The sequence below is a fragment of the Perca fluviatilis genome, chromosome 18 (assembly GCF_010015445.1).
Source record: "Perca fluviatilis chromosome 18, GENO_Pfluv_1.0, whole genome shotgun sequence".
Taxonomy (NCBI): domain Eukaryota; kingdom Metazoa; phylum Chordata; class Actinopteri; order Perciformes; family Percidae; genus Perca; species Perca fluviatilis.
The window spans coordinates 33,351,238-33,373,826 of record NC_053129.1 but is presented as its reverse complement, the minus strand read 5'-3'; the positions used below and the strand labels follow the sequence as shown (position 1 = coordinate 33,373,826).

The 22,589-nt window shown below is 43.1% G+C and overlaps 1 protein-coding gene across 3 annotated transcripts in view; it reads right to left on the bottom strand.

The window, feature by feature from the left end:
• Positions 1-22,589, bottom strand: part of pex7 (peroxisomal biogenesis factor 7) — a 58,898-nt gene that overhangs the window by 13,163 nt on the left and 23,146 nt on the right. Inside the window, exons 9-11 of one of the 3 annotated variants that reach the window (XM_039782540.1) lie at positions 19,696-19,751; positions 6,534-6,633; positions 1,821-1,892 (exon numbers count right to left, since the gene is read on the bottom strand). In XM_039782540.1, the coding sequence (XP_039638474.1) occupies positions 1,821-1,892; positions 6,534-6,633; positions 19,696-19,751 (228 nt within the window). The remainder of the gene's footprint in view (positions 1-1,820; positions 1,893-6,533; positions 6,634-19,695; positions 19,752-22,589) is intronic. The other 2 variants (XM_039782541.1, XM_039782542.1) reach the window with 2 other exon arrangements.

Sequence of the window (22,589 nt, the reverse complement as noted above, 5' to 3'; positions counted from 1 at the left end):
ATAAAATATCCAACCTACAGACCTGCGAATGGTTGTCATCCTGCAGTCCTGTATGATCTATCACCTTATCTTATCCATTTCTCTCACACACACACACGACACACACACAAATGCCTGATTTGTGTGTGTGTTTTGGCCTGCGGTGATCCATCACCATGCGGCTATGTCTAGATAAGACCAGAGACCACACCGGAGAGGAAGTGTATGAGGGAGGGAGGGAGAGATAGACAGAGAGCAAGAAAAGAGTAAGTGATGGGGGCAGGAAGTGATTAGAAGAAGAGGAGATTAGTTAGCTAGTTAGTTAGCACAGATATCTGAGGAAGACAGTCAACACAAGAGCAGACCAGAAAAAAAGAAAAACCCAGAGCTGGTGGGAGTAAAGCAGAGCTGCAAAGGATGAATCGTTAAGTTAAATAAGTAAATGAATCTAATTAATCCAACTATTTTGATAATCTATTAATCAATTTGAGTCAAAACTTTTGTGATGTCAGCTTGTTAAATGTGAATATGTTCTAGTTTCTCCTCTGTGACAGGAAACTGAATTTCTTTCAGTTGTGGCAACATGGCATCATGACTTTTCGTAAACATACGCGGCAACTTTCTTAAGCCAAGTGGCGTTTTATCTGTACGCATTTTGAGCTATCCACATGTATGTCTACGCTGTAGACAGCATACTTGGCGTGCTATCGCGAGAACAACGTGCTATCGCGAGAACAACGTGCTCTCGCGAGAACAACGTGCTATCGCGAGAACAACGTGCTATCGCGAGAACAACGTGCTATCGCGAGAACTTGTTATCGCAAGAAGAAAGCTGCGGTTGAGTTTAGGAAAAGAAGAACAGGGTTGGCTTTACAAATAGAAGAAAGCCACTTTAGGAAATGCCACACACGGGACACGAACCCCGGTCCCCCGGGTGAAAGTCCTGTGTTTTGAACCACAACGCAGATTTGGGGGCCTCATTTAGGTGCCATTTAATTGCCTGTGCTGCCCTGGGATGCTCCGAAACAGACGTTACAGACAACAGAGTCATCACTGCACGCTAGTTAACATTACATCAAACTTAGCAGGTAGTGTTAGCCTACCGTTAGCTAGTAGCTGGCTTAAACAAGGTTAAAATGCTGACAGCTAAACAGCCTATCATGTGGCTGTATTTCACTAGAAAGGATTTCAACACCGGGACGTCCAACAGTCTGCAGCTAAAGACACCGAGGAGACTAGCTGACCTTTGAGACACTGCTGCGTGAGTCGGGAGTTGTCGAAAAAGCATTCTTTTAGTCAAGATTTGTCTTCATGAGGATTAAGACGCACGCACGCAGGCAGGAACACACACACACACACACACACACACACACACACACACACACTAGGGCTGGACGATTCATCGTTTTCAAATCGAAATCGCGATCTGAAAGAATGCGGTTAGCTAATCGTGAATACCACAATTAATCAAATGTGCAATATTTAGTTGAATGTTTGGTTTAATATTATTTATTCCTCTTTTTATTATTATATTTACTGTTTTACAAGCTAAATGCTGGATTAATGTTACATATCACTTGGAACGCTGGTGATATCACGCTGGAAATCTATGTTTCTCGCATATAGATATGTACTGTTGTTGCCTCTTCCCACACACACTTAAACTTAAAAAAAATAAACTTAACAGTGTCGTCGCCACGTGACAGTCAGCTTTTGTCAGCTAAATTTAACTTTAAGGACACCTACACTTAACTGTCATGTGACCGGCCAGCGGCTGCTGTAATTTCATAGGATATCATATGAATTGTTGTGCGTACATTTTCGTACGATATCATACAAACCCATTCTTGAGAATGCGTTGCAGGGTTCACTTCGGCGTCACTTTCCCCCTGCAGTGTAGGGTCAGGTTTAGACTGTGGTTTGGAGTAAAAACAGAAATATGTACTTGGCAATTAAAGGATATATATTATTATTATACAGTATATATTAAGTAAAACCTAATAAAGAAACAAGCACACACATTTAGACAAAAAAATATAGAGAGGTTGAAATAAATGAACCAGAGAGAAACGGAGAAAGCAAAGACGGAGCGGGTGGGTCGAGACACAGAGCAGGGCAGCCTGCTTCTCTGTAATGACATGTCTGATAACCACAAAAACAACAATGCAGCTCATTACTGTTGTTGCCTCTTCCCGCACACACACACACACACACACACACACACACACACACACACACACACACACACACACACACACACACACACACACACACACACACACACACACACACACACACACACACACACACAGTCTCCAACATCGACAGCAAGGACAATACAGCTCATTACTTCTCTGCTATAGACACAAACGGCTCCGACTCTGTCCGTCACGTTGTCGAGGGGAACTCGGTCAGGAAGGCTTGAGCCCTGTGATTGGTTGCCGTGGGAAACCGACTGTTTACCTTGGCGGTTGTGGGTTCGAGCTCCGGCTGGTGAGGCACGCTATCACGTACGCACTTCCTATCTCGTCATTCATCTGTGCTCTGGAAAAAGTCCTCACTCTCTGATTTTTCCAGCGAGCTATTATAAAAAGGAGCAGTGTTTCCCACAGATTAGGAAGCAACTCGTGGCGGTGGGTGGGTGTCCCCCCGTGAGAGAGAGAGAGAGAGAGAAGAGAGAGAGAGAGAGAGAGACGCACGCAGTTGAATGCTGTCCTCATCTCCTACTTCAATGCCTAACGAATCTCTCTCTCTCCCCTGTCTTTCACTGGTTGAAGCCTGAAAATACTGTAAACTAATTAATACCATAACTAATTCCACTGGTGGGACTGTTGAGCTCTGTTTCAGACCGATACCTCCGGTTCAGCGGCTCCTCATCCTCAACACGGGCCTTCTTCAGTCACGGAAAATACCGTTCAATACTGATCTGGATTGAAGCAGCAACATTCAGTGTGAGAGTAAAAAAATGACATAACATTATTTATGATACGTTCATTTGATTCACAGCTGCTCCATATGGTGTTTTGACCTCGACAACCGAACTCCATTTTACCGCTAACTTGCGACTAGTGAACTTTCTAAAGCGGGCGCAATGGCTTGTTTGCTGAGAGTCGGGTCGGTGATTGTGAACGTGTGATTGTGTGAAGGTGTTCACCAGATGGATACCAACCTTTGGTGAACTTGTGAATTTGGCCAGCCGTCTTCTCTCCTTGATGGAGACAGACGCTGAGAGCACGGTGGGCTCGATGGTGTTTTAAGCCCCCAACGTCGCCTTACAGGCAGCTAACCCTCACCGTAACCTTAAACATAACCGTTTCCGCGCTGCCTGGAAGGTGATGAAACAAACACCGCACGGTGGGAGGCGCTGTGTGTGTGTGTGTTTGTGTGTGTGTGTGTGTGTGTGTTTGTGTGTGTGTGTGTGTGTGTGTGTATGTGAGCGAGACACAAGTGACAGAGAGATGGAGGAGAGCAGGCGGACCGCCACACATTAGTCTGTGTGGGAAACACTGAGGAGCATGTTGTCGACGTAAAGCTGTGACACGTAGAGGCAGAAAGGTTTATGTAATTTTTGTATGTATTAACAACTAGAGCTGCAAAGATTAATCGATTAATCAATTAGTTGTCGACTATTACATTAATTGCTATCTTTTTTAGTAATCGATTAATCAGTTTAGAGTCCTTTTTTATAAAAATAGTGAAACTTGTGTGACGTCAGCTAGTTAAATGTGAATATGTTCTAGTTTCTTCTCTCCTCCTTCCTTTCATCCTTCCTTCCTTCTCTGCATTTCTTCCTCCTTCCCTACGTACTTCCTTTCTTCCTCTTCTTTCCCTTTTCCCGTCCTTTCTTATTCATTTTTCCTTTACTTTCCTTCCATTCTTCCTTCCTTCCTTCCCTTTTCTTTCCATGCACGCCTCCTTTCTTTCATCCTTCTTTCCTTCCTTCCTTCCTTCTCAGCATTTCTTCCTCCTTCCCTATGTACTTCCTTTCTTCTGTCTTCTTTCCTTCCTTCCCTTTTTCCGTCCTTCCTTATTCATTCTTCCTTTACTTTCCTACCATTCTTCCTTCCTTCCCTTTTCTGTCCATGCTTGCCTCCTTTCTTCCATCCTTTCCTTCCCTCCTCTTCTTTTCATCCCTATTTCCTTTCCTATTCTCTACGTACTTCCTTTCTTCTTTTCCTTACATACTTGAAAACTTACATAAAGTTTAGAATCAGTTTGATACATTTTTTATCTAAAAGCTTAAAAATTGTGTGATGTCAGCTTGTTAAATGTGAATATTGTTCTAGTCTCTTCTCTCCTCTGTGACAGGAAAATGAATATCTTTGAGTTGTGGACAAAACAAGACATTTGAAGACGTTATTTTGGGCTTTTTGGGAAACAGTGATCCACATTTTTTTACCATTTTCTGATATTTTAGAAACACAGCAACTCATCCATTCATCCAGAAAATAATCCAGACATTAATCTGTGAAATGTATCGTTAGTTGCAGCCCTAGTGGAGCAACCCGTTCTTACTCCGAACTCATAAAATGGGTTTGGACAGTGGCTGTCAGCGTGTGAAGCGACGAAAAAGGCGCCCTACAGCATGTTTGTACAACGTACCAGGGAGAGCAGCAGCTAAACAGGGTTTAGCGAGTAGTGTGTAAGGATGAAATTCTGCGTAAGGAGGCAGGTTGGGGTGGCTGATGGGTCAAACACAGGACTTCAGGTCCCGCGTGTTTCCTAAAGTCGCTTTCTTCTTTAACCGTCCCGTTATTCCCGCGTTTCCCGGAACCGTAAGCCCACCCGCCAATAGTCCCGACCGAGCGTGTTTAGATAAAGCGCGTTATATGACACTAAAGGAGACTTTTAGCATCAATAACAACAACAAAGGCACCTGGCCAAGCGTCCGTATTTTAGGAGATGGGAGTGAGAACGTGTTGAGTGGATTATTGTCCGTCACTGCATCGATGCAGAATCATCTACGTCCGCCCCCTACTCATTTCCCAATCACAACGTTGTTCCTAGTATGTTTTTTGTCACTATTTCCCACGCATTAATCCTTAAGCTGATCTCTTTGCTGGCTGTCATTCTCACCACATTTTCATCTCTGGGACACCGCCAGACCAAATTAGCCAAAAAAACCCGAATTAGACACGTGTGGCCTTTTCAAATCACTGCTTCTTTACCCCGACACATCGGAGCACACAGCTCCCCGACAGCCCTGCGTGTTACCGTGTGTTACCGTGTGTTGCTGTGTGTTGCTGTGTGTTGCTGTGTGTTACCGTGTGTTACCGTGTGTTGCTGTGTGTTACCGTGTGTTGCTGTGTGTTGCCGTGTGTTACCGTGTGTTGCTGTGTGTTGCTGTGTGTTACCGTGTGTTGCTGTGTGTTGCTGTGTGTTGTCGTGTGTTACCGTGTGTTACCGTGTGTTGCTGTGTGTTACCGTGTGTTGCTGTGTGTTGCTGTGTGTTGCTGTGTGTTACCGTGTGTTACCGTGTGTTGCTGTGTGTTACCGTGTGTTGCTGTGTGTTGCCGTGTGTTACCGTGTGTTGCTGTGTGTGGGTTAACCTCGGCCTGCTCGTGTGCAGACACATTGATAGATGGGCCCACTTCCAGAGCTACAGCAAAGACTCACACAGATAGAAAACCGGATGTGGACACCATAGGCTTAACTAACAGGGGGAGGGGGGGGCTTACAACCGCCCCAATGATCAAAACTGTCCAGTGCAACCCCCCAAAAAACCTATTATAATTTCATTTACAGAAATGAAGATATTTGCACCATAGCTTGATGCAGAAAAGGCACAAATTGTTGCAGAAAAAAATCACCAGAATGCAGGAAGTGTTTGTTATGTGCCCCCCCCCCCCACACCAATGTTGAACCCAAAGTTACGCCCTTGGTGGACACGGTGTTTCGATGGTTACCCACACGGTCGACAGGAAGACAAAGATGTGAGTAAAGGGAGGAAGAGAAGTTCCTAAATCTGGAAACCAAATTAGAAGAATACAAATATTGCATTACTCAAATATATGTCCTTCTGCATTTACTTCTTCTTGGGATGTTAGCCTAATACTACTTGCAGTAGTATTAGATCAGAGTACATAAAGAACTATGAGTTATTTCTAAAGCAGCCATGGCCTATCCAGGTCTGGGTCACAGTGGCAGAGTCCTCCCCTGTGTCTTTTCCTCTGACATGTTTAGTGAAGTGTAATCTCCACAGGCAGCAGACCTCCTGATGTTTACATGTTAAGAATGATTCAGTTTTATCTATAATGATGGACCGAGGGCCCCAGTCTCACTGGGAGCTTTCTGGTTTCTATGTGGGCATGTAGAGCTTCAGTGAGCCGGAAAATAATCATTTAAAACAAACACCACTGCTTTGTTATTGTGTATTTCTTACGGAGAACTGCATACAAACGTTGGGGTATCACCTGCTTGAAACCAAAAACCAGGACCTCCAAAAACAAAACTCCAAGGGTCATTGGGTTGGGCTAAGGTGGTTATTCTCAGAACCGCGTCTCTGCAAAGTCCACTTAAATTTAGAAACAGCAGTTTTTGTGTGTGTGGGTCACCTGGTTGGGGATGTGCAGGTTGAAGTCTAGTCCACAGACAAACTCTGAGTGATGTTCCACGGTGTCCAGGAGAGGCTGGTTCCTGCTGTAGTCCCAGAACCTGCACACACACACACACACACACACACAGGGCGAAAGGATCGGTCACAATCAACACACTCAGGACCTGCTGCTAGTCTCCTAAAGAGGCGTGGCCGTGTCGGAGCCCACGTGACACAGATACAGGAAACTACTCTGAGTTGGGGCGTCTCGGTTCTAAACCGTCTCTCGATGGGTTTGTGTTGAAACCGCACTTTGTCAAACGCACCAAACACTGGAACCACACGTCACGCAGTCGAGACGGGCGCTTGTTTACTGGACAGAATATCCGAAACTTTCCGACACTTCTGCTCTCAGATATAATGGAGCAACACCACATTTATAAGGTCTCGGGCTTCCTGGTTCTGCTTTAGAGTTTCTAATATTTTAGGAGAAGGCGAACAATAAGCAGCTGAGACAGCGAGTGAAAGCGAGAGATGATGATGTCACACAGACGACCAGCGATGTGTGCTCAGAAGAAGTTATGGATCTGAAAGTTATCATCCCTTATGTCATATAGAAGTCTGGAAATTGTGTGCGAGGTTGAAACTGCAGGCTAATAAATGCTCTGCGTTTGGGTCGGATCGCGTTCTCACCTAGACCGGGTAACCCCAGCCCGATCTGCCGGCGATTTGATTCCTCCCTGCAGCTCAGGCTGGGTAAACCTGTACATTTATCTATCCTGCTTCCGTTGCAAATCTGCGAGGAACCAATCACAAACTGGCTTATCCACCTGGCGCGCTATTGGCTGGTTTAACACGATGGCGATAGAGAAGCGGCCAAGCAGCGTCTTGTTTACATTCAACATGGCGGCCACAGAAGCGCAGCAATCACCGTTGATGCCGCTGTCGCTGCCATGTCACCAAGATCGTTGGTCTGATCTGATTGGTTGAAGGACTATCCAATTGTGTACAGAGTCATTGGAACTATGCCCGTTGATCTGACCTCTTGTGCAGTAGAAAATACAGAGCAGACTCCCCAGACCAATGCTCAATCTTAAAATATTGAGCTTGGTCTGGTGAAAGCCAGTCTAGTTCTCACCTGAAGTGAAACGAACTCTAGTTCATTTGGAAGAGAACCGAGACTCCTTCTTTTTAAGCGAACCAGAGTTTGTTTGAGCCGCAGAGTTCGGATGACCTTTCACACCGCCCCGAACCAACCTAACCAACTATCCTCCCAAATGGTCCAGGTTAGTTTTAAACGGACTAAATGAGGCAGATGTGAAAGCAACCTAAGTAAAGATCCTTAGCTAGTTCATTCTACAAAGATTAATGCAGAGCTTCATCAATAATTATTTTTTTCAAATTTAAAGAGCTTTATTGGCATGACAAGACATTGCTTATATTGCCAAGGTAACATATGAATAAAAGGAAATTAACAACAACTGGCACAACATTAACTGTAATGTGAAAACTAACTTAAACATAAAGTGATGAAGGCATGAGGAGTACAATGGTACAGCAAAATCAGTACACAACTTATCAGAATTGTTACAACTTTGTCACAATTTAAGTCTACTGATTGATGCCTCACTGTACATGATTATAAATGGTATGCACGCGTAGGATTCAACACAGAAAAGAAGGGAGGAAGATGAGTTAGAGATATGCAGAGAGAGAAGAGTTTAAAGATGTAAAGAGGAAGGGATGTAAACAAAAAAAAGAAAGCAATGTAGAGAGTGAGATGCAGAAAAATAAAGATATATATGAGAGGCAAAAGAGAAAGGAGAGCAAGAGACGGAGAGAGATTAGAAGTGGAAAGAAACAGAGGGCCAATAAAACACTGCTGCTAGACGTCAGGCAGCAGTGGCCAATCAGACTAATTGAAAGACTGTGTCTCTTCCTGGTCTTTACAGAGTAGTGCGTGTGTGTGTGTGTGTGTATGTGTCCAAAGCTCTGACTCAGCAAACACTCCCTCCAGACTCATCCACTTTGCAAATGTAATTAAATCATTTTCAGAGGGAACACTGCAGCTCCCATTGGGCTCCATTAGGCCCGTATTACACACACACAAACACACACACACGCACACACACGCACACACACGCACACACACGCACTGAGCGATGGGTGTCTGGGGAGAGTCAGGCATTGAGAGATATTATATATTGAATGAGCTCTTAGTGTAAATCACTGCTCACACTCGATTTCCCGATGGGTGTACGTGTGTGTGACAATGCCCCACACACTGGTTTCATTCTTAATGAGCAGAGTGAATTGGTGTCTGGACTTTGGTGACGATTGATGAACTCAAACTGTTAGAGAAATAAACAATCTTTAAGTTGGCCAGAAGATGCTTCTTCAGGGTGGGGAACGTGAGCTTCAGTGCGGCAAAATGCGGCAGTGCTTTGACATGATTAAACTTTGAATTGCCTTGTGGCTGAAATATGCTACATGAATACAGTTGCCTTGCATTGCATGTGAGAAAAGAAAAGTAAAATGATTCAGTAGCAGGTACAGCCTGCCCCAGGGCCCCAAATGTTAAAGTTTTAGGGGCTCAAAAACACTGCAGTAGTGTGGACGCCAGGCCTAAAGAGAGCAAAAGATATCTGTTTTTTAGCCTTAAAGATGGGGCAAAGAAACTGCCATTACAGCCTCCTTTGGGTTGCATCCCACTGCCTCCCTTATCTCTCTCCATGAACTCGTTGTCTGTGTAGAATCAACCCAAATGGGGATAACAGTGCACACTTTCAGACAGTTCAAATCATGTCTACTTTTACACCTTCACAGACTTGGCCAATTGCTGCATAAAGTGGCCGTGATTGTCCAGTTGTCGGTTTCAGAAAATTACCGAAAATTGTCGGATGCACCTATCCTCCAATTTCACACTTAACCCTTGTGCTGTCTTCCATTGGCTCATGCACTTGTCGTCCTCCCGGGTCAAAACTGAACATTTTCACTTTTCACAGTTTTTTGTCTCTTTTTTTCGACCCTTTTGGCACTTTTTTCAATGTTTTTGGCCCCTTTTTCCCACCGTTTTACACTTCCTTTCACTACCATGTATGAACACCACTAACACCAACTTATTATCAGTTTTACACTTAGTTTTGGAATTCATGGCCAATAAACCTTATTTATAGGAAATTATACCTAATCCTGGAGTTAAAAAAGCAGAAATTATGAATTATTCAGACTAATAATAAAGGAAGGATAATCACAGAAAGGTATATGTCAACGTTCAGTCAGGATACTGTTTCGAAACATTTCGATTTTTTTTTTTTTCAAATGCTACAAAACTTAACAAAACATCCAAAATTCAATGAAAATAGAGATCTGATCTTTTGTCGTACTTGTGAAGCGCGCTGTATGGAATCATTTGTGTTATTTTTGGGTAATTACAATTAGGTAGTAACAAAGAAACCCATATTTCTGATATAGACATTTAGAAAACGGGTCAAATTTGACTCAAAGACAACACAAGGGTTAAAACGAAGGTTTCAGATGCTGGTAGACGATCCAACGAGCACTTTATTTTAGGTATACTGTGGCCTTAAGATGATGAAAGTAAGGCCCTAATCTGGCACTCTAGAGCTGAGTTTAACATGTCTAAAAACTGCCAGTGAGCATTGAGGCAACAACATGCCTCTCAGGACAAACTTTACATGTTTTGTCCTAGTGGTATGGATTTAAAAAGAGCAAACTTTCTCCGCCTTTTTCCACCCTTTCTCTTGGAGTGAATTGAGAATTAAAGCCTCACAGAGATGCTCATGTGCTTGTGACTAACATGTTCAACATGTGATTAAGTTGCTGCTTGAAGGGAGTAAAAAAAAAAGCGGACAGTCAAACGATGAAAACAGAGCACAAGTCCATGCATAGTCTGTACGAGCAAGCAGTCAGGTAACTCTCAACACCCTCTCCTTCCTGAATGTGAACTTCTGCCATCAGGGAAAAGATTCCCGTGTGCCGAGATGTAAAACCAACAGACTAAAGTTATCGTTTATCCCAACGTCTGTCGAGCTGCTGAACTCCAATAGTACAGCCTGGTCTCACTTAATTCCGTGAAATGATCACGAACTGTTTTACAAACTGCGCATTACGTGGTGGTGGCACAGAATGTGTGAAAATTCAGTGTGGCCACCACGGAAAACAATGCCAATGTAAAGTCAATGAGAAGATGACGTAGCATTAGGAGTGACAATGGTAGCGAGTAGTATGAAAGTCCGAAAATCCGGTTAGGGAGGTTGGTTGGGGGATGGGTCAAACAACACAGGACTTTCACCCAGGAGACCGGGGATCGTGTCCCGCGTGTCACGTTTCCTAAACCCAACCGTAACCCCTAACCCTAACCTAACCCTCTTTTCCTAAACATAAGCCCACCCACAACCTTTTCCTTAACTTAAGGAGAATCTTTTGCAATTCTGTGAAACTGCCACAGATTTTGAGTTAAGGGGCCGTGCTCATTTCACGGAGTTCTGTGAGATCAGGTCGAATAGTAAATCTTAGCACAACCGAGCAAAGTGCAACAAACACACCAGCACTTTTACACATCGCACTTCAATTCTTACAGTCACTTCTTAAGATGTCGTCTTGTCTGTAAAGACATATGTGTCCTTCCTTTATGTCCTGAAATGTTTTTTTGATCTTATGATTATGTTTTTATGTTGATTTTAAGTCGATTGTAGAATGTTTTTTTCTGCTACATGTTTGTGTTGCAGCAATATACCCAAGACACATTTCCCCTCGGGGACAATAGAGGGTAACTTGAAGGTATCTACATAAGAGTGACATGACACAGTCATAACACATGAACCCTAACTCTAACCATAACTTGTCATGACAAGAACCGAATGACACTAAAAGAAGCATTAAGTCATAAATGTTTATGACTTGTTTATAATGTTTATGACAGTGTCATGTCACTCTTATGTAGATACCTTCAAGTAAAGTGTAACCCAATAAAGTCTATTCTAAAACATTTACTTATACCTCTTTTCTGTCTTTATTTAGTGTAAATATCTGTTTGTGACCACAGTGAATGGAGGTTTCTGTGCTCGCTCATTCACAAATACATGCAAGAAAGTGAAAGTCCAACACATTCATCACCCAAACTGCGGAGCAAAACGTCAGCAGCGTAATGAAGTGCAGCGGCAAGAAGAAAAAAAGCCTACAGAAATGATGCATTTCTGTCACAGCGCTCCCATTCAGTGCATTAACGAGCAGCAGTAATAATCCTGCAGCTAAGAGCCACTAAAGCCTTGATTGGCGTCATAAAAAGAGCAACAACTATTATTTACTGCCGACTGTGAGTCAGCTTTTTAGATTGGAATATTTTGACACAATGCAGCATCAAGGAATCGACAAAATCTACATTTTCAAAAGACATCAGCAGCATTTAAATCCCATGTGTCAAACTCATGGCCCGCGGGCCAAATCTGGCCCCCTAGCAGATTTTGATCCGGGCCGCATACATAAATGTATACGTGCTAAGCATAAGTGAATACACCCATGCTAAAGTTGACTAAAAAGAGGAATACAAAAATCATCTTTTGGAAAATGATCTTAATGCCTTAATTAAAATAATGTTTGTTATTCAATTAGCCTAATAGCTGGTTTGATTTGCATTGAGAGATGATTTTAAGGAAAGTACCCCAATCTGTAGGTAAAAAATGTTACAGAGTCCATTGGTAGAACTTCAGACATCACCACAGAGTAATAAAATACGTGTGGCAGGGCACCTTTAAAGGTTGGATTTTTCCTCATTTTTTTAATTAAGGCATTAAGAGCAATTTCCAAAAGATGATTGTTTTTATCCCTCTTTTTAGTCAACTTTAGCAACTACTTATGCTGAGCACTGTAGGTCCACAATACATTGCATACATCGCTCTTTCAGCGTTTTGTCACTTTTTCTGAAGTTTTTGTCAATTTGGCGACGCTTTTGGCGCCTTTTTTTGCCACTTTTTCCAACATTTATTGGCACATTTTCTGACATTTTGTCCGATGTTTTTCTCAGGTTTTTCTTTTTTTTTTACCTTTTTTGTCGCTTTTTTCTTTCGTGAAGATACTTTTTTGGGGCTTTATGTCAACCAAGCTGTAAGTGAGAAGACAATATGAGACATGTAATAATAAAGAAAAGGATGTTTCACTTTTTGCGAAGAAAAAAAAAAAAGCATGTGAATAAACTCAACATGTCTGTCCCTTTAAGTGATTCCTATTTTCCAGTGTGGCCCTTAGTGAGATTGACTTTGACACCCATGATTTAAATGTACAGAAGAGGAAACGTGACCTGTGTCAGACTGTGATTCAGATTAAAGGTTTCGATGACGTTCATGTGTGCGTGTGTGTGTGTGTGTTTAGGACCAGATGACTTCCCCGGTTAGACAAACACACTGTGTTATTTGTGTCTTTTGTCCGTGGTTCCCAAGCTAATTATTTAGCTTCTATTGTGTTTCATTCAGTGGAAACGTCCATTCACCTGTCAGCTTTGTTTGTGCGTAGGTCTCACTATTACTATAAAAAATCATTGAGTCACGGGCAGAGAGAACAGAGAGAGAAAGAGGGGGAGGGGATATGGGGACAAAACCAAAAGTCATAAAAACAGATAAGGTTCATGCCATTGATGCTTTTAATTTAAACGGGAAATGACTGATTAGAGTCACACAAACACACCGACTGCTGTGAGGCAGAGGAGCTGATAACATGTTATCTAACGCAAACATGAAAGGCCAAAGCAGCTGTTAGAAAAAGGAGAACATGATGTCAGATTTTCACTTTCATACTAAATACTTATTCTGACTCATGTCATGACACACGTAAATAGGAAAATGTTGGCGTTATTTTTTCAGTTATTGAGAGCAGTAGACTAGATGGAGCCGGTTACCTCCAGGATCTGTGCTAAGCTAGGCTAGATGGAGCCGGTTACCTCCAGGATCTGTGCTAAGCTAGGCTAGACGGAGCCGGTTACCTCCAGGATCTGGGCTAAGCTAGGCTAGATGGAGCCGGTTACCTCCAGGATCTGTGCTAAGCTAGGCTAGATGGAGCCGGTTACCTCCAGGATCTGTGCTAAGCTAGGCTAGATGGAGCCGGTTACCTCCAGGATCTGTGCTAAGCTAGGCTAGATGGAGCCGGTTACCTCCAGGATCTGGGCTAAGCTAGGCTAGCGGTGGGTGCATCAGACAGAGTTACAACACACACGGAGATGAGATGGGTATGTATGGACTTATCTAACTCTGGGGAATACGGTGAATAAGTCGGCATGTTCCTTTAAGCAAGCAAAGAAGAGAGGATGCGGTGGGTGGAGAGAGGAAATGAGGTCTGAGAAAGGATTACCAAACTCTGTGTGTACACGTAGCTGTAGTGTGCTCAGATGTATTTGCGTATGACCGGACTGCATGTGCATTCATGTCTTATTATTCTGTGTGTGTACAGGTGGATTAAATCAGTATTTGTTCACGTGTTTCAACACACAGGACGGCCGACAGAAGCAGGTGTGTAGGTGTGTAGGTGTGTAGGGGTGTGTGTGTGTGTGTGTGTGTGTGCGTGCGCGTGTGTGTGAGATGACGGAGTTTACACGGCAGAAGGTGTAAAAAGACGAACACAGCAACAGGTGGATGTGCGGGCGCTCAGATTTCAGATTCACTACGCCTTTATTTACTTCATTCAACAGGTTTTAGTTTCGAAATTTGGCAGCAAGTCCTCATATCTTAACAAAGAAACGCCCATGTGTAAGACTTCACATCAAGTCTTAATACTTTTTAAGTTTATGGAAGATTTAGGTGTGCGTGTTTGGCTGCGGGGGGAATTTGAATATGTGACGTTTTTCAATAAAAAAACTATAAAGCAATGTCCCCACACATTTTGTGTCTCTTTGTACGTTTGAAAACGTTCACGTCGGCTCCAAAAATAATTGAATCGTGCATTTTACATCATGTGACATTTTAGATTTTAGAGTTATAATCGCAAACACAAAGTTAAAAAACAAAAGTTAAAAAGTGCAGAGAGGCTGCTGATCAACGGACGAAGAAATTACTAATGTGTTAACGATGTAGGCTTCTGTTAATGAGGCGATTAGAGCCTCCTGCAGTCAGTCACGATGGATGCACCCACACACACACACACACACACACACAGTCAATGTTTTAATAAGATAAGATCAGATGAAGTAACCCCACTGAAACTGCGTTAGTAATTAATGCATTAAGGATTATCTCAGAGAACGGACAGAAGCCGAGTTAATAAAGGAGAAGACAGAGTGTGAGATTAAATTAAAGATATGGTATAATGTATGAAGAATGCTTTAAAAAAGATCCTCTGCGCCGACGCAGCCTGCTGATCTTCTGAGGAAAAATAAGGCTGAGGACGAGTCGCTGTTCCGAGGCGGCTCTGCGACGCTGTTCCGTCAGACTTTTACAGTCGTTTCAGCAAACGTGGAAGCAAACAGTTTCCTGACGTTTGTATCCACCTTTAGTCTAGTCTCGCATTGTCAGACCTTCCTCCACAGCGCTGCAGAGGAAGGTCTGGCTGGTCCACAAAGCATTCTGGGATGAGAGAAAAACGTGCTCTGGTTTATTGGCATTTCTTTAAACCAATCACAATCGTCTTGTGGCGGGGAGCCACGGTGCCTCTGCTAAATAGTCTCAGGAAGGAACTTGTTTTGGTGGAACATGTGTACGTTCAAAAGTAGTTTTAGTCGTGCAACAGAAAACTCAGATTGGACAGATAGTCTAGCTAGCTGTCTGGATTTACCCTGCAGAGATCTGAGGAGCAGTTAACCATAGTCCTCACAAATCCACCAGAGGTTAGAACGCCAACACAGAGACAGAGGAAGGGGACGGACAGCCGGCCGAAATGACTGAAATCCGGCGGATTTTCCGGCGGCACCGGAGCAATCCCGGAAGTGGACTGTCGTGGATATAGACTACCTATAGTCTGGATCAACAGAAGTGCATTCTGCTTTTACTCTTCACCAACTCCTGAGGGAAATGTCTGTCTCTTTAGCTGCTAAATGCTCAAGTATGTTCAGTGACGTTAAGGTCTAATCCTTCAGACCAGAACCTAAAGTGTTGAATGTGAAACAGCATTTGTATTCACCAATCCTCCCTCCGCTAATTAACGGATTCCCAAAAGTGAATTGTCATTAAATTATTTCGTTGCATTAGTTTTATGCCCGGCAACCATTTTTTTATTTCGTTTGCAGCCTCCAGGTTTCTTCTTGGAAAACAAAAATAAATGTTTTTTGAGTTGTTTTCTACAGGATTATTGTCTGTCTGTGTGTGTGTGTGTGTGTGTGTGTGTGTGTGTGTGTGTGTGTGTCTGGGGCAGCCTGTAATGAAGTCAGTACTCAGCATAGAGTATTTGAGCCAATGAAAGTGCGGATCAATAAAACACGGTTTGGCAAAGAGCCCTCACCACATTTGTCTTTCAGCCCTCCTTCATTCCCTTTGAAAATGTACTCTCCCTCTCCATCTCTCTCCCTCTTTCTCCATCTCTCCCTCACTCTCTCTCTCTCTCACTCTCTCTCTCTCTCTCTCTCTCTCTCTCTCTCTCAAACATTTAACATATCCAACGGCTGACATTTATTTCAGCATCACTCCTCTGTTGTGTGCTACATGTGAGGATGGGAAACTTCAGGTAACGTCGGGACCCGATTCCTCTGGGGACTGTCTGTCCTCCCCCCGAAAAACGCTCCCATAGATCGTTTGTTCAAGCAGCTATTACGTCTCTATATTTAGGCTTATAATAGGGGTGAATGAACGACCGATATCGTTGTATGGTTCGGAGAACTGGTTGATTTTACCAGAACTCTGAAGTGTTTTTCAGAGACTGCAGGCCACCCTGATCTTCCTCCTCTCTCTCAGTCATTCATCTATCCGTCCATCCAATCCCGTCTGTGAATGTATGTCTCTGTCATTGAACCTTTGACACACACATACAGACCGGTAAAATAGACCCGTCAGCAGTTTGACAGAACAGAAAAGACTTATTAAGTCGCATATTCTCATAGATCCGTAGCATATCCATAGAGGCAGTCTGGCTTGATATTACAGCTTTTTATTAACTCAACCTCTGCTGCTCATCTCTCTCTCTCTTTCTCTCTCTCTCTCTCTCTCTCTCTCTCTCTCTCTCTCTCTCTCTCTCACACACCAGTTAACTTTATCGCACATTATCACAGTGTCCTTCCTTCCCTTCACTCATTACTACTTCTATGATGACACCATTCATCGACTCTGGCTGATAATTGAAAGAAAAGAAATGTAAGCAGAAATACGACTCCATGCTGGAGAGACCACATCCGCCGCTGCACTCTCTTAACCTCTAGGAAAGTTGCTTTTCAAATAGTCAAATGTTACAACCCCCCAATAATCAAAATTGGCCAGTGAAACCCACCCCAAAATCCTATCAGAATTTAATTTACATAATTAAAGAAAAAATTCACCACAATGCAGAAAATAATGTTTACCTAAACCCAACTGTCCTGTTCTTCTTTACCTAAACCCAACTGTCCTGTTCTTCTTTACCTAAACCCAACTGTCCTGTTCTTCTTCACCTAAACCCAACTGTCCTGTTCTTCTTTACCTAAACCCAACTGTCCTGTTCTTCTTCACCTAAACCCAACTGTCCTGATCTTCTTTATCTAAACCCAACTGTCCCGTTCTTCTTTACCTAAACCCAACTGTCCTGTTCTTCTTTACCTAAACCCAACTGTCCCGTTCTTCTTTACCTAAACCCAACTGTCCTGTTCTTCTTTACCTAAACCCAACTGTCCCGTTCTTCTTTACCTAAACCCAACTGTCCTGTTCTTCTTCACCTAAACCCAACTGTCCTGTTCTTCTTTACCTAAACCCAACTGTCCCGTTCTTCTTTTCCTAAACCCAACTGTCCTGTTCTTCTTTTCCTAAACCCAACTGTCCTGTTCTTCTTTTCCTAAACCCAACTGTCCCGTTCTTCTTTATCTAAACCCAACTGTCCTGTTCTTCTTTACCTAAACCCAACTGTCCTGTTCTTCTTTACCTAAACCCAACTGTCCTGTTCTTCTTCACCTAAACCCAACTGTCCTGTTCTTCTTTATCTAAAGTTTAGATAAAGAAGAACGGGACAGTTGGGTTTAGATTCTAAACCCAACTGTCCCGTTCTTCTTTACCTAAACCCAACTGTCCCGTTCTTCTTTTCCTAAACCCAACTGTCCTGTTCTTCTTTATCTAAACCCAACTGTCCTGTTCTTCTTTATCTAAACCCAACTGTCCTGTTCTTCTTTATCTAAACCCAACTGTCCTGTTCTTCTTTATCTAAACCCAACTGTCCTGTTCTTCTTTATCTAAACCCAACTGTCCTGTTCTTCTTTATCTAAACCCAACTGTCCTGTTCTTCTTTATTTAAACCCAACTGTCCCGTTCTTCTTTTCCTAAACCCAACTGTCCTGTTCTTCTTTTCCTAAACCCAACTGTCCCGTTCTTCTTTTCCTAAACCCAACTGTCCCGTTCTTTACCTAAACCCAACGACAGATAGCAGGTCTCCACAAACCAATGGGTGATGTCACACATGCGCTGTCCATTAATATTTACAGTCTATGCTTTTGACGCAGTTAGGTTTAGGAAAAGATTGTGGGTGGGTTTATAAAAGGTACGTTTATGTGACACGCGGGACAAGAACAGGACAGTTGGGTTTAGGAAAAGAAGAACGGGACAGTTGGGTCCACACCCTTTCTTATCTGGCTTTCTTATCTGGCTAAAGAACGGGACACCGTTCTTTACCTAAACCCAACTGTCCCGTAACCTAACTGTCCTAAACCTAACTGCGTCAAAAGCATAGACTGTAAATATTAATGGACAGCGCATGTGTGACATCACCCATTGGTTTGTGGAGACCTGCTATCCGTCGTTGAGTTTGCCGTTACGGGCGCGGCCATCCTGGTTGCGGATGTAACGATTTTAGACGAGAGGAATGAGTGAGGGAGGAGCCCTTACACGCTACGTTACGTTACACACCTTTGCTGGCAATCACATCATAGCCAGGTCCTAAAACACCCCCTGCTTTATCACCGATTTTAAAATCAACGAGACCATAATTCAAAAAATTAACATCATTCTGTGTTGCAGAAGACTTAAAACTAGCGACAGACCATAAACTCATTATGAAAATGTTTACTGAGGTCATAAATCAAGTGAGAATTGGGTCACTTTCTCATAGACTTCTACAGAAACCAACCTCCTTTTGCAACCGCACGAGTCTCCCCCTGCTGGAAGTCAGATAGAAAGCAGGTTTAAGGCACTTCCGCATTTGCAGTACTTCGCCGAACCGGAAGTGTTGTCCATTAATATTAACAGTCTACGGTCAAAAGTGACGCCAATAGTCCCGACCCAGCGCGTTTAGATAAAGCGCGCTTAGATCTGACGCTAACGGAGACTTTCAGCGTCAATAACAACACCAAAGGCACCTGACCAAGAGTCCGTATTTTACTGTTGTCAGGTGTGCTTAGCAATCTGCAATGCAGCAGAGCAGCAAACTGTGGCAGCATGCAGTGCTTCTCTCTCTGTGTAATTCACATACAGAAGATCATCTTCTGTATGTATCACTGCCTTTGAGAAATGAAGCTCTGTAGAAAAACATTTATATCAGGAATATTTGTGTGTCTTGTTGATTCCTCCCCCCCCCCCCAATAGAAATGTCTGAACGAGCTCCGCGGGGGTTTCTAACTCGGTCGTGCTTATTGTATTCCCTCTCTAACGACTTTGAGCAAACACATTCAACTAAAACCTGCAAACACCTCCTTCATTTGCATGGATCATTTATGTTTAATGAGTAAGTTATCTTACACGCACGCTTCTAAGACATTTGGGCTAGATGGTGTTTTAAGCCCCCAACGTCGACTTCAAGGCAGCGCTGCGACCGTCGACTTCAAGGCACCTAACCCTAACCTAAACCTAACCATTGCCTAATCCTAGTGCCTTCCAAGAAGCGCTGCCGGGAAGACGACAGGGCTTAAAATACCAAACACCGACATTTGGGCTATTTGCTCTTTACACAAGATGGCTAAGTGGCCGATGACGCATTCTTCATTTTAAAGACGTGGAAGTTCACAAAGTGCTTCATGATCGGGACAGAAAAGGTATACAAACACAGAAGAAGAAAGTGATAAAAGTGTCTCTTACCTGACAGTAAAGTCGTACGAGCAGGACGCCAACATCATCTTACTGAACGGAGAAAACTGCAGGAAGAGGAACAAAAAACGATTATAATTAGGAAAGTGCTAAAGACCATGATCTAAACCTGTTTGATGAATGAATTCACATTTCTGAATTTTCAATACAACATGAGGCACATTTGTTTGTGTGTCTTATCGTTATTTAAAGGGGGCATTTATTCATACATATCTCCTATAGAAGAGACTGTGAGAGACTGTGTTCCCCCGAAAAACGCTCCCATAGATTGTTCCAGCATCAGTCTGACCTATATTTAGGTTTCTAGTGGCGGCGCCCTCTAGTGGCCGTGACGATGCACATTTTTCCTATAGGATTACATTGCAGCCCCCAACGTCGTCTTAGGGTTAGGGTTAGGGTTAAGGTTAGGTGCCTTGAAGTCGACGGTCACAGCGCTGCCTAGGGTTAGGCAAGGGTCAGGGTTAGGTGCCTTTAAGTCGAGGGTGGGGGCTTAAAACATAGCAGCCCAGTCCGTGGCTGCCGGTTACAGCATTCACGCTAAATACTGGATCATTGTCAAAGAATGTTGCTCCTATCAGTCACTCAGACACAAAAAACATGGGAAAATAGTGTCCAGGTTGAAAAGAACCAGAATTACCCTTTAAAATAGAAATGATAAAGCGGCACCTGTGGCGTTGTTTACGGTTTGTTCTGGTGAAATGCTTTGCATCCTGCTGAGTAACATTTCCATCTGTTCGGGGCTTTGTTTTCATGTTGCATTGAAGCCTGTGCAGCCGGAGGCTGTCCCTCATCTTGTACAAAAGGTGTGAATGTTTTTAACAAAGTGACATTGGCTTCAGGCAGGACGAGCAGACCTTTCTGCTCAGCAGTTACACGATTGTGCCGACACAGAGAGACTGAAAAGAGTCCACAGAGACTACTTTCTCTGGCTGTCGGCTAAGCACTCCTAAATGAATTTATTCGTTCATTTGTTCCACCGCTCTGCTCCTGACATTTTCACCTTTCTTATCTGGCAGATTCAAACCGAGTCTCTGCCTCATTTAGCGCCCTCATCTCTTTTCTTTTTCTCTCTCTCGGTTCAATTTACAGCCGCTTTATTGGCATCATCAAAAACGTAATTTGTAACCAAAGCAAAAACAAGATAAGAGTCGGAGGAGCTGGGATGATGGAGAATGAAATCATCATTCTGTGTGACAGAGGAACAGTAAAGTATCTCCATCTTTGTCTCTAATACATTCAGTTCATCCTTCTTTCTATCTCCACCTGGCTCACTATCAAACCTTTTGAACAGAAACAATGGATTCCTTTGTCAGTATATTTATTTATTATATATATATATATATATATATATATATATATATATATATATATATATATATATATAATTACCCTACTTGTACTTGTTTTATTTTACATGTTATACTTGTATCCTTTAAACTATATGTGTGTGTGTGTGTGTTGTGTTTGGTTTTTTTTTTTTTTTTTTTTTTTTTTTTTTTTTTGTTCTGTGTGTGTGTGTGTGTGTGTGTGTGTGTGTGTGTGTGTGTGTGTGTGCGTTTGGGTGTGTGTGTCTGTGTGTCTGTGTGTGTGTGTGTGTATGTGTGTCTGTGTCTGTGTGTGTGTGTGTGTGTGTGTGTGTGTGTGTGTGTGTGTGTGTGTGTGTGTGTGTGTGTGTGTGTGTGTGTGTCTGTGTGTGTGTGTGTGTCTGTGTGTGTTGAGCTCTCTGTTTTAGCTACAGAGTGAGACATCTCACTTCTGTTCCATCTTTGTTGGGAGTCGCACATGCTCAGTAGCTAGGTAAGGACTACTAGCCAGTCAGAAGCAGAGTATGAGGGCGTGCCCTGACAGTAGCTAGGTAAGGACTACTAGCCAGTCAGAAGCAGAGTATGAGGGCGTGCCCTGACAGTACCTAGGTAAGGACTACTAGCCAGTCAGAAGCAGAGTATGAGGGCGTGCCCTGACAGTACCTAGGTAAGGACTACTAGCCAGTCAGAAGCAGAGTATGAGGGCGTGCCCTGACAGTACCTAGGTAAGGACTACTAGCCAGTCAGAAGCAGAGTATGAGGGGGGGCCCTGACAGTACCTAGGTAAGGACTACTAGCCAGTCAGAAGCAGAGTATGAGGGCGTGCCCTGACAGTACCTAGGTAAGGACTACTAGCCAGTCAGAAGCAGAGTATGAGGGCGTGCCCTGACAGTACCTAGGTAAGGACTACTAGCCAGTCAGAAGCAGAGTATGAGGGCGTGCCCTGACAGTACCTAGGTAAGGACAACAATGTTGTCTAAACGACAGAACTTTATTAACCCTCCTGCTGTCCTCGGGTCAAATGTGACCCATTTTTAAAATGTTTCTATATCAGAAATTTGGGTTTCTTTCCACCAAATTGTCAATGAAACGTAAAGTGGATGGCTCCATACAACAATTACTCTTCACAGGTCAGATAAATCATCAGTTCACTACTTTTACTGAATTTAAGTGTTTTATTTAATACAAAAAAAAAAAAATGACAAAAGAACATTGAAAAAAGTGACAAAAATGTTGGGAAAAGCTTTATAAATGTGGGGGGGAAAAAATCGGCAAAAACATAAAAAATAATCGCTGAAAAAAATTTGGCAAAAAATGTCGGAAAGGTGACAAGTGTCAAAAGGTTGAAAAAAAAAATTTATTTAAAAATTTGACTCAGAAAAAAAAAGTTGCGTGGTCCAGGGGAAGACAACACAAGGGTTAAAAACGTTGGCGAGAGCGTTGCCGTGTAAAGGTAGCGTGATATTTTGTCAACCCTTATGATAGAAGTGTAGCCTAGAAATCTAGACGCACCCTAGTGGCAGCAAATGTAATTTGCAGCCAGGGTGGTCTAGGCACTCTCCGTTGGCTTGCGAGCTGGAA